General features: G+C 37.3%; 1 protein-coding gene across 1 annotated transcript in view; it reads right to left on the reverse strand.

Annotated features, from left to right (window-relative positions):
- Positions 1 to 9,418: 9,418 nt before the first annotated feature.
- Positions 9,419 to 13,469, reverse strand: part of Sycp1 (synaptonemal complex protein 1) — an 81,388-nt gene continuing 77,337 nt past the window's right edge. Inside the window, exons 28-30 of the mRNA XM_051165544.1 lie at positions 11,102 to 11,245; positions 9,649 to 9,735; positions 9,419 to 9,556 (exon numbers count right to left, since the gene is read on the reverse strand). Of these exons, the coding sequence (XP_051021501.1) occupies positions 9,419 to 9,556; positions 9,649 to 9,735; positions 11,102 to 11,245 (369 nt within the window). The remainder of the gene's footprint in view (positions 9,557 to 9,648; positions 9,736 to 11,101; positions 11,246 to 13,469) is intronic.

Genomic DNA, 13,469 nt, shown 5'->3' on the forward strand with positions numbered 1-13,469 from the left:
ACCAAGATGACTAAAGGCCAGCATAAAAAAAAAAACAAAAAAAAAAACCACAAAACAAAAAACCAAAACAATATGGCATCTCCAGATCCCAGCTAGCTCAAAGAAAGCAACCCTGAGAACTCAAACACAATTGAAATACAAGAAAAATGACCTCACATCTTTAGTAATGAAGACAATAATGGAAGAAACGAATAAAATCCATAAACAAACACAGGAAGATGCAGCCAAACAGGTTGAAGACATAAAAGAGGCCTATAGAGAGGCACTGGAAGAAATTCAGGAAAATACAGTCAGATGAAGGAAATCAATAAAACAGTTCAAGGTCTGAAGATGAAAACGGAAACAATGATAAAGGCACAGACAGAAGAAAAATGGGGACGAGAGAATTTAGACAAGGAAACAAGCAATACAGAGGTGAGCTTCTCTAACAGAATTTAAGAGATGGAGGAATGGATCTCGGAACTGGAAGATACAATCACAGAACTTGAAGCAACATCAAAGAAAATGCTAACTCTGAAAAATTCCTGACACAAACATCCAAGAAATCAAGGACACCATGAAAGACGAAACCTGAGGATAATAGGCATTGAGTCAAGAGAAGACACCCAACTCCAAGGTCCAGAAAATATTTTCAACAAAATTATAGAAGAAAATTTCCCCAATTTAAAGGAGATGCATATAAGCATACAAGAGGCCTACAGAACACCAAATAGAATAACCCAGAAAAAAAAAAATCTTCCCACCACATAATAATCAAAACACAAAATATACAGAACAAAGAAAAAATATTAAAAGCGGCAAGGGGAAAGGCCAAGTAACATATAATGGCAAACCTATCAGAATTACACATGACTTCTCAGCAGAGACCATAAAAGACAGAAGGGCCTGAACAGAGGTCCTGCAAACCCTAAGAGACTACAGATACCGGGCCAGACTACTATACCCAGTGAAATTATCAACAACCATTGATGGAGAAAAGAAAATATTCCATGACAAAACCAAATTCAAACAGTATCTATCCACAAATCTGGCTTTACACCTTCAGCAAAGTGGCTGGATACAAAATTAGCTCAAAAAAATAGAAGCCCTTCTTTATACAAAAGACAAACAAGCTGAGAAATTAGGGAAACAACACCCTTCACAATAGCCACAAAACACAAAGTATCTTAGTGTAACTCTAACCAAGCAAGTCAAAGACTTACATGAAAAAACTTCAAGTCTCTGAAGAAAGAAATTGAACAAGATATCAGAAAATAGATTCTCGCATGCTCATGGATTAGTAGGATTAATACAGTAAATGGCCATCTTTCAAAAGCAATCTACAGATTCAATGCAATTCCTGTCAAAGTATCAACACAATTCTTTATAGACCTTGAAAGAACAATTCTCAACTTCATATGAAAAAACAAAAAAACTCAGAATAGCTAAAACAAGCCTGTACAATAAAAGATCTTCTGGAAGTATCTCTATCACTCATCTCAAGCTGTACTATAGAGCAACGGTAAAACAAACTGCGTGGTACTGGCATAGAAACAGACTAGTGGATCAACATAATCAAATCAAAGACCCAGAAATAAGCCCACACACCTATGGACACTTGATTTTTGATAAAGAATCCAGAACCATACAATGGAAAAAAAGATAGCATTTCAATAAATGGTGCTGATCTAAATGGATGTCTACATGTAGAAAATGCAAACATATCCCTATTTATCACCCTGCACAAAACTCAAGTACAAGTGGATCAAATACCTCAATATAAAACCAGACACACTATAACTATTAGAAAAAAAAGGGAGGGAGATCCTTGAACTCATTGGCATAGGAGACAAATTCCTGAACAGTACACTAACAGCTCAGGCTCTAATACCATTAATAAATGGAACCTCTTGAAATTGAGAAACATCTGTAAAGCAAAGGATACTGTAAACAGAATAAAACAATAGGCTATAGCCTGGCAAATGATCTTCACCAGCCCTACATCTGACAATGGGCTAATATTTTATACACACACACGATAGATACATATTAAACACCACCAAACCAAATATTCCAATTTAGAAATGGGATACAGAGCTAAACAGAGAATTCTCAACAGAGAACTATCAAATGGCTGAGAAGCACTTAAATGCTCAATGTCTTTACTCATTAAGTAAATGCAAATCAAAACGACTCTGAGATTCCATCTTACACCTATCAGAATGGCTAAGATTAAAAAACTCAAGTGAGAGCACATGCTGGTGTTTTCTCAGAAAATTGGGAATAGCTCTACCTCAAATCCAAGCTACACCACTCCGGGGCATATACCTAAAAGATGGTCCACCATATAACAAGGACATTTGCTCAACTATGTCCATAGCAGCATTATTCATAATAGCCAGAAACTGGAAACAACCTAGGTGTCCTTCAACCAAAGACTGTATAAAGAAACTGTGGTACATCTACATAATAGTACACCATTCTGCTATTAAAAACAAGGACATCATGCAATTTGCAGGCAAATGGATAGTTCTGGAAAAGATCATCCCAAGTGGGGTAACCTATACCCAGAAAGGTATATACTCAGTTATAAGCAGATATTAGCCATATAATAAAGAATAACCATACTACAATCCACAGATCTAAAGAAGCTAAGTAACAAGGAGGACCCTAGGGAGGATGCTTAATTCTCATTCAGAAAGGCAAATAGAATAGACGCTGGAAGCAGTTAAAGAGAGGGAACAAGATGGGAGCCTACCATAGATGTCCTCTGAAAGACTCCACCCAGCCAGGGATTGAAGCAGATGTTGAGAATCACAGCCAAATGTTGGTCAGAGTGCAGGGAGTTTTATGAAAGAGTGAGGGGAATAGGAATACTCATAGGGGACAGGAGCTCCATTAGAATACTAACAGAGCCAACAAATCTAGGCCTGGGGAGGGGGAGATGCCTGTGGAGACTGATGCACCAACCAAGGACCATGCATGGAGAGGACCTACATCCCCTGCTCAGATGTAGCTAATAGGCAGCTCAATCTCCATGTAGGTACCCTTGTAAGAGAAGCAGGGACTGTCTCTGCTTTGGACTTTCTTGCCTACTCTTCAATCACTTCTCCTTGCCAGGCCACAGAGGAAGAGGATGCAGGAAGTCCTGATAAGACTTGATAGGATGGGAGGGTCAGTTGGTAGGGGAGGAGGGCTCCCCATTTCTGAGTACTAGTGGAGGGGGATAGGAGAAAAGAGGAAGGGGGTGGGACCAGAAAGAGATGAGATTTGGGGCTATGATTGGGATGAAAAGTGAATAATTTTTTAAAATCAATTTTAATTAAAAACAAAAAGAAAACCCAGAGTTCTTTAAAAAAAAAAAAAAAAATCAGAACACAGATGTTGACAAACATCTGAAACTCCAGTTCCAGGGAATCTGATACCCTCTTCTGGCCTCCTTGAGTACTGTACACATAAAACACCCATAAACATTTTTAAAATGCAATAATGTTTAATTGGAGAGATGTCAAATAACTTGGTGATGAACCTTAAGGCATCAGAAAAACAGACACAAACAAAAAAAGCAATAAAGAGAAATAATGGAGATTAGGAGATAAAGTAATGACATAGAATTGAAAAAAAAAAAAAGAATCAATGAAACAAAGAGCTGGTCCTTTGAAGATAGAATTGAGCCACTCACCCTGTGGGCCCTACTATGAGCAAGTATGTGGTACAGAGATGGAGAGAAAAAGAAAGTGGATAGTTGGTGCACTGAAGAGAAGGAGAACTGGAAACTAGGGTGACTCTCTGTCCATGCTGCCTCCAAGGGCCACATCTGAGTCCATGGCCCTTCAGCAGCAGAGGTCTGTGTCAATGCCCATGGCCCATGTTACCCCCAAAGCCCATGCAGATGTTCCTTCGCTGGCTTCAGCACACTGGAGAGCAGGCCCATACCTCACCTAGGCAGTATGGTAAAGATGGCTCTGGTGAGAGAGCTTGCGGGCTGACCAACTCAGCTACCACCCACACCCAGATCCAGGGCTTTGAGTTGGCCCATCCCAACATCTACCCATCTATGAACTGCTGGAGTGTATGAAGGGGCTGGTCCTGCAGAACCAAAACTGCAGGATCTCCATGACACAGGACAACAACAGGATATCCAAGGATTCAGTACTGATAGTGTAGCAGAAGCAAGAGAGGCCTTGAACCAGACCAATGGCTCATTGCAATAAACATTTTGAAGTAAAGCGGTTTGGGTAAAAGGGTATAATGTGTCACACAACTATAGCTTCCATGGCAAGATTTTTTTTAATTGTTTTTTGAGGTGGAAAGTTGCAAGGGCTGAGGGCAAATATGGAAGGACAGGGAGATAAGTGATATTGGGGTGCATTATGTGAAATTCACAAAACCAATAAAAGATTATATATATGATAAAATTGAAAACTGTTAGCCAAATTAAGCAAAAGAGATACACATTAATAAAATTAGAGATAAAAAAAAGATGTTACAACAGAGATTCAGAAAATTATGAGGGCATCCTTCAAATTTTTATATTACACTAAATTGGAAAAATCTAAAAGAAATGAATCAATTTGTAGATACATATGGCCTACCAAAGTTAACCCCAAAATGAAATAAAACAAATTAAACATCTACAGTAAATGAGGTTATAACAGTAATTTTAAATCTCACAATAAAAGCCCAAGGCCTGATGGAGTCAGCACAGACTTCTACCAAACCTTCAAAGAACTAACACCAACACAACTCAAAGTATTCTGTACAATAGAAGTGAAAACTTATTTACAAAGCTATTATCCTGGGATCAGATAAAAACCCAACAACAACAGAAAAGTATACCATAATCTCCCTGATGAACACAGACACAAAAATTATCAAATACTTGCAAACCACATTCAAGAAGAAATAAAAAAAATCATTCTACAATCAAGTTGGCTTCATTCTAGGGATGCAGAGATGGTCCAGGATACTTAAATCAATAAGCACAATCCATTCAAGAACAGAAAATACATTATCATTTCAGTTGATGCCAAAAATGCCTTTGACAAAAAAACTAACATTCCTCCATTATTAAATACCCTGGAAAGTCTAGGAAATGAAGGTATATACCTCAGCATAACAAAGGCTACCTGTAACAAACAATAATCATGTTAAAAGGAGAAAAACTAAGAACATTTCCACAAAGATCTGCAACAAGAGTGTTTTTTGTTTAACTACCATTTTTACTACTACTACTCAGTACAGTACTTAGCTAGAACAGTAAGACAAGGAAATAAAAGGGGTACAAATAGCAAAGAGAAAGTATCCTTACTTGTAGATTACATGATTCCATATAAGAGACCCCAAAGATTATCCCCAGGAAACTCCTATAGCTCTGGGAGTTAAGAGTCCTCTAAAGGAACAGAACTGATTGAATAAATACACATTAAAATGTTATTAAACTGGCTTATAGGATGTAATCCAACAACAATGGAAATGCAGAGAATTTGGTAGTTAATTCAATCTGTAAGGATGATGTCTTTAGTTTAAGTTGAAATCCTAAATAAGTTGGGAGCAACAGAATAAATGAAACTTCTAGTGAGAGGGCATGTCTTTCCATGTCTACACCAGATTTAGGGTGAGTTTCCTGATTTAGGTAAGTAACCTGATTTAAAAAAAAAAACCACAAGAGTGCTCAGCATCTTGGGTCTCAGTTAATCACAGATATAGTCAATATGACAACCAGGTTTAGCCATCACAAACACTTAGGGATTAGGGAAAATAATGGGAGAAAGGGCAGAAACACTAAGAGCCAGCAGAAACATTAAGAGCCACAGAACCAGGATGCCTACATGACAAGGAACTCACGCCAATAGAATTTCAATAATATGGTTGCCCAAACAAGATCAACATGATTCCAGTTGACATTCCAATGTACATGGAGAAAATATCACAAGGTTCCACACCTAAATGCAGAGCTACAGGCAATCAGTGGCTGCTGAGAGGAACAATCAGTCACTCCAGATATACACCACTGATACATTATCCAATCCAAAGTGGTCAGCCCTAAACACATATATATATGAACATTAAATGGACTTTGTGCATGTGTGTAAACAGTAATAATTAAAGAAGTTATGAATTTAAGAGGGAGGAAGGGGGACATGAGATGAGTTGGAGGGGGAAGAGAGGAGCAGCAATAATGTTAACACTCATGTATGAAATGCTCCAAACAATAAAAACTTTAAATTTAAAACTTTGAAGTATCATATTTTAAAGACTTATTTTTAAATAGGTCAGAAACCCTATCATAGCTAAATTATCTAAGTATATACCGAGTTACAAAAGTTGAAGGAACATAATATAAAATTACAGAATTTCTGAATTTTTCTCTTTTCTGGCCTTTCCTTCAAAAATCCCTCCCATAAGAGGACTGTTTATTCCATTATACCAAAATTACCTGCACACAGCTCCAAAACTATTTTATGTTCATTTTTAAAAAGTCCATTTATTTTTCTCTTTTAAGCCCTTCATACCTACTCTTCTCTCAATCTTCAACATTTTCACCCTCATACTCACTCTTAATACATGATTTTAACTCCTCTATCATTGCCTCAGTTTGATTGGTATTGCTTTGATAAAGACCATGACCAAAAGCAACTTTGGAAGGGGAAATATTTCACCTTACAGCTTATAGTCCATTATGAAGAGAAATACAGGGGTAGGAATCTGGAGGTAGGAAGTGAAGCAGGGACCATGGGAAAGTGCTGCTTAGTGGCTTGCTCTCTATTGCTTGCTCAGCTTCCTTTGTTTTTTGTTTGTTTGGTTTGGTTTTTCAAGACAGGGTTTGTTGTGATTAGTTTATCAGTATTCCTAATTATGTTTATTATCAGGCCTATAATTATTATTATGGATGTATTTTCTAACCTGATAGCAATCAGTAAAGACACAAATATTTGCTACATTTTAAAATGGCCTTAGTTAATCTGGGACAGAACAGATTAATCCCCTAAACTATATCCCGTATTGGAGCACATATCCCAATCCCACGTCATCTGTTTCTAATAATTGTCTATCGAGTTACCTCTCATCCATAATCCCAAATACTTGCTAATTATCATCATCAGAACGAAATCTCCATCCTGCCTAACCCATGGTGCCAGCCTTCTCCTTCCTTTCTTCTCTCCAGTCCCTTCTTTTTCCCAACATTCACCTGTCCCCTAAAGCCCAGGAACCTTGGCCACACCTATTCTATTTTGCCCTGCCTAGGTGTGATGGCTTTTTACAGGTCAAACAGGAATAAGCTTTTAGGCAAGGTACAAACAATCTTCATCAAAGTATATTAGACCAACCTCCAAGAGTTTCTCTGTGTAGCCTTGGCTGTCCTGGGCTTGCTTTGTAGACCAAGCTAGCCTTGAACTCATCAAGATTCACCTGGCTCGTGTTTTGATATAAGTGAGTATATATACCGTTTGTCTCTTTTTGCTTCTGGGTGAACTCACTCATCATAATTTCTAGATCAATCCATTTGTCCACAAATTTCGGTAATTCCTTGTTTTTAATAGCTGAGTAGTATAGTATTCCATAGTGTAAATGTACCACAGTTTCAAGGGATATGTACCATGAAAAACTTTACTTACCAAGAAAGTGGGTCAGAGGAGAGGACATCCTATTGAGACTTTAGGCGAGAGTAGCATGGAAGAATAAGGAAATAGTAGGACCCCAGGGTCCTGGAAACCTACAAGAAGAATTTTATGACAGGCAGATCTGGGTCCTGGGGTCCTCCTCAAACTAAGGCACCAGCCAAGGAGAATATAGGCATTAAACTTCGAACCCCTACCAAGACCTAGCCAACAAACATGATATTCTCCACCGTTGAGTGGAGAGTGAGATCTGACTCTCACATGAACTCTGGTGCCCCTTTTCTGACCACGTCCCCTGGATGGGGAGGCCTGGCGGCACTCAGAGGAAGGATAGCTAGTTACCAAGAAGAGACTCGATATTCTAAGAGCATATATAGGGGGAGGAGGTCTCCCTCAATCACAGACATAGGGGAGGGGAGAAGGGGAGAAGTGGGAGGGAAGAATGGGAGGAAACAAGAGAAGGGCTAACAATTGAGATGTAATATGAATAAAATAATAAAATTTTAAAAAAAAGATTCACCTGGCTCTGTTTCCTCCAGTGCTGGGGTTAAAAGTTGAGTGCAACCAGCCCTCCCCTCCCCCTTGCTGGCTTCGGCTTGCCTTCTTATACCACCTGAGACCACATGCCAAGTGGTAGCACTGAACCCTCTGTGAGCTGAGCCCTTCCACATCAATCATTAATCAAGAAAATGCTCTATAGACTTGCCTACAAGGAATCTGATGGTGACACTTTCTCAAATGAAGTTCCTTTTTCCAGATGCCTCCAGCTTGTGACAGGTTGATGGGGGGGAAAATGCACAAAAAACAAAAAACAAAACTAACCAGGACAACCATTAAGAAAACTTAAGGCGTAAAATCAAAATTTCTACAATCTTCCATTCATTTATCATCACTCTGTGGTATATATTACTTCAACTTATCTGTTACTATTACTAAAATGTCTATTCTTTGTAATGGCTTACACTTTATTTACCCAATGAATTCTATACTTCATGCCTATTGTAAAGCATTCTATAAAATAGTTTGTCTCTGCTAACCTATTTTCCCTCTCCAGTAACTACCCCATTTATCTTCTTCATTCAAATTGGAATTCTTGAGCTTTTTACACTTAACAGCAAAAGTCACCTCCATTTCTTCTCCCTCATTCTCTCCTTAAATTTCTCCAATCACCGAAACTACTAAAAAATTACCAATGATCACCCAACAATTTAATCTCTGAGAAACATTATTTAATAAAACTTTTCCAACCTCTCAAATTTTTAATAGTTAGCTATTCAGACACCTCACAAAAATCAATGAGAAATATTTATTTGTATCCAAAATATTTTAATAGAAAAGAATAAATTATAAATCTCAACAAAGCATTTCTAATAGACAAAAGCTCAAGTTTAAAAACTTCAAGCTTTAAGCTGGGTACAGTGGTGCATGCCTGTAATCCCAGCACTCAGGGAGGCAGAGGCAGCATCTCTCTGAGTTCAAGGCCAGCCTGGTCTACAAAGTGAGTGCAGGATAGCCAAGGCTATACAGAGAAACATTGTCTTCAAAACCCAAAAAAATCAAGGAAAAAAAAAACTTTAAACTTTAATATCCATTGCAAGTAAAAGCAACAAAATGTAGTTACCTGAATATAATTTAAATTTTTCATATAACATATACTTATGTTATATTAAGGCCAAAAATATAATAACACACAAATTATTTATGAAAGTAATTTTACAGTCTGAATTCCTGGGTAAAGTTTGGCTCTCTAAAAAAAAAAATATAAAGCTAACTACATAATGTTATTAGTCTCTATAACCAACATTGATTTTCTGAAATTAAGCAAATAACTTTTCTGCTTCCTTTAGTCTTCTTTTCCTATCAATTTTAGCAATTGCCGCCCAGCGGTCCTCTCTCATATTTTTCAGGCTTCCAATCTTCATAAAAGATGCAGGAGTTGATAGAGAGGAAGGATGCTAAATACAAAATAAAGTAAAACATCTTAATACTTTTAGAAAAGGAAATTAGCTTTTAAATTTTGCTTTCTGAAATAAAATTTAACAGCTACCTGTTTGGGGGTTTTGACCAACAGATGAGAATTTGGTGGATTATTATCGTAAAGCCTGTTTGATGACTCTTCCTCTGAAACTAGGCTCTTGAAGAAAAATACAAAAATATAATGTTATAGTTATTCCCAGTATTATGTTATTAAATTTTTGTCAATGTATTACCTATGAGGAGAACTGAAGGTAGAACATGTATAAGCACAGGAACAGGGAGATTGCACACACAAAAAAAAAAGGAAAATAGGGATTATAACATTTGCACCCTGAGATTTGGAAGCAAAGTACTTATTGTGCATGCAACTCTAGAAAGCTATACCAGAAACACAAGTGTGGCTGTCTGCTACAAGTCTGTGGGTTGACTAGAGTGTAAGATTAGCCACTACCGGGGCTGGAAAGATGGCTCAGTGGTTAAGAGCACTGTCTGCTTTTCCAAAGGACCTGGGTTCAATTCCAAGCACCCACATGGCAGCTCGCAACTGTCTGTAACTCCAGTCCCAAGGCACCTGACACCTACATACCAATGCACATAAAATAAAACTAAATAAAAATTAAAAAAAAAAAAAAAAAAAGATTAGCCACTACCATTTAAGGTTGAACTTGACTGAAAACACAACTGCCAGCCAGTATTTCCCTTGGAAAACAAAGGAACCAAAGTAAGATTCCAGAGTTCTGAAACAGCTCATTTCATTTCTGCCAGCATAATTGTTGCCTAGGAGAGAGAAAGATTCCTGCTATATCCCACTTTACAGTGCACCCAAGGTCATGCACAATAATTTTATTTAAATTTTGTAGAGTTTTGAAGTGCGGGAAGTAAAGCTAGACAATACTACCATTGGGCTATAACCTTAACTCATACAATGCTCCTTTTTAAAACTGGAAACAACCAGCCTTGTCTACAAAGCAAGTCCAGGACAGGCAAGGCTACTATACAGAGAAACTCTGTCTCAAAAAATAATAATAATAGTAATAGTAGTATCTTCCTTAAACATACTATCCTTACTACATTACTCCTTAGAAGAGACAGAATGTTACAGTTGTCACTCAACAGCGGTGTAAAACCAAGTAACAAATATGCCAAAAAGATGAGACCCTTAATAATAAATTTTGCTGTGTAAAAACTAAAAATATTAATCCTACTTATGTTTTAAGTGTAGTGAAACTCCTTCATAATATTTTTATAAAAAACAAGACAATGATTAGTCATCACATATGCCAAGTATATGATATTGTGTGTTTTAAGTGTCATGTTTTCTGAAATTTAGAGGGAAATTGTTTGAACCTTAATTTCTGTCACAGGACATGAAAACATATGATTCTGTGTTGTGACAGAGTTTTGTTATATTTCATTATAACAATGGTAGATACTACGTACATATGCTATATACCCTCCTTATGTCAAGAAATAACAAAAATAATGACATGACCAAGTAAAAATGTTTTCGTATTTTTACCTACCAAAAGATCAGTATTTTCTGAACTATCTGAATTAACATCAAATTCAAAGACTGTTTTTCTCTTTTTATTACTTCCTCCAGTGGGTATACACTTTCTTTCTCTTTGGCATACGTTGAATTTAGTTGGTGTCTTCACTGTATATTCCTGTGCGAAAATTTAAAAACACATACATAAGTGCTTAATGTGGTAGAATACACCTATGTCCCCAGGAGGAGGAAGAAGGATTATGTCCAATCTGGACAATATTGCCAGTTCAAGTTCATGCACTTCAAGGTAATTTGAATCTGTAGCAATAAGTTTCCATTATTAACAAACATAAGAAGCAGACATTTTGAACAGATAAATGCAGGTGGTTATTGTAAATTATTTTCTGTCTTCAAAGTATTTGTAATATTGGATTTGACAGACTACAGAAAACCGTAGAGAAAGAGGGACAAATTTCTATTCCAGCTTCAGCAATCAATACTCTTTACAGGAAGCTTAATTTTTCTGATCATAATTGAGAACAAAAAATTTAATGAACTTTTGCTTTCTTCATAAAAGTCACTTCTCTATGAGAAAATATGCTTAATTTTAAAAGAGTAAAAACAAAATTTCCACAATAGAGAGCTCTAAAAATTCACTCCTCTGTAACAGATGAAACACATTGTTAAAATGATCAGAATCTATTTCTCAGTATTCTGGAAATTAATAAAAGTCTTATAGCAATCTGGGGAACTTTATGATATTTTTTATTTACCCTGGGCCCCATCATTGCTGAACTTTAGCTATACATTATCCATAAGAAAAAAAAAGCATACAAATAAATAAAAGTTGATAAATAACCAACCAGCCTGTCCACAGAGTTCTAAAGAACATGGACTGACATTTTCAAAATGGTTAAAGAAGAAACAAGGCTTCATGTTGCTCACAGACTCTCTGTGACTTATTACTAGAGGCCATTCTTAGTCTGGCATGAAGGAAGATTAGCAGCTGTCTTACTTCTGCTCATACAGTGAGCAGAGAACCAGCCTTAATTGTTCTGTGCATCACACACACCTCACACAATCACAATGTTAGAGCTGTATAATGCCTGTGAGAAGTTATGTTTTCAGAACAAAAGAGCCAGACACTGATGCTGATCAGACCCAACAGGATTCATTCCTCTCAGCATGCTGGATGCTGACATCCTGAATCTTCCATGTTCCAGCCCCAAACGCCTCAGTTGCTGCGACCCATCAGAACAGGACAACTTCCAGGACAGCGTTGTAGCAGTCCCACACAGGATTCCTACTAAACCTGGAATTTTTCAACATTTAGAAACTGGAACACAAATGCTATCACTGGTTTTCCCCAATTTGGGGGGAGGAGTGGCTTCAAAAGTATTATTGGCCCTAAATCAGCCTGAAGAAACCTTAAGAGAACAAAGTCCCATTTCCTCTAAGGGGGGTTGGGTAGGTTTCTGTTTACTCTCTTGGTCTACAGGTGCTTATTTTCATCTGGAGTTAGTTACTAAGTTATTACTGGTCTTATACACAGAGAAAACTAGGTTGGACTCAAGGATGTCTCTCTTTTCCTTTGAGATAGGAGCTGAAAAGAAAGAAAGGGGGATATAGAAATATAGAGGGAAGATAGAACAAAAGGTAGGTTATTGCCGGGCATGGTGGCGCATGCCTTTAATCCTAGCACTCGGGAGGCAGAGGCAGGCAAATCACTGTGAGTTCAAGGCCAGCCTGATCTACAAAGCGAGTCCAGGAAAGCAAAGACTACACAGAGAAATCCTATCTCGAAAAGCCAAAAAAATAAAAAGAAAAATTTTAAAAAGGTACGTTATTGCATCTACTCCTCAACTCAAGGCCTTGTTACTCAGAAATAAGGTTATTTTTAATTCACTGGTATAGAATTTTATATATTGATGCAAATCATGGTCATGTCAAATACTAGTCTATTTCTGTCACAGGAATATATATCCTAGGTCTAACAGATAGATATGAGTCTATAGATATATAAGGCAAAATAGTTAAATGAGGTCTTCAAAAGCCTCAGAGACCTACAGAATATGACATTTAAATGTGTTTTTATTATTCTAAAGATTCTTTGACAACACCCAGCCTGCCTGAAAGAAGATGATGAACATCAAAGAACCTCCTTATGGAGGTGGCTTCAAATGTGGCAACCCAGACACTGGGCAAAATGTCGTTTTTTGCCACAGACAGAATTCTGCCTAAAAATAGGCAAGCTTAGATACAGGCAGAGTCGATAGCCAAACATTGCGAAGACAGGTAACCAAGTCCTCAATAATTCTTGCCTCGCAAATCTGTCAGAGATACCGAGCTAGAAGGCCAAAGATGATGCTCCAACATTATAGAGTGTTGGGTGACTGTTCAGG

This window comes from Acomys russatus, chromosome 23 (assembly GCF_903995435.1).
Source record: "Acomys russatus chromosome 23, mAcoRus1.1, whole genome shotgun sequence".
NCBI lineage: Eukaryota > Metazoa > Chordata > Mammalia > Rodentia > Muridae > Acomys > Acomys russatus.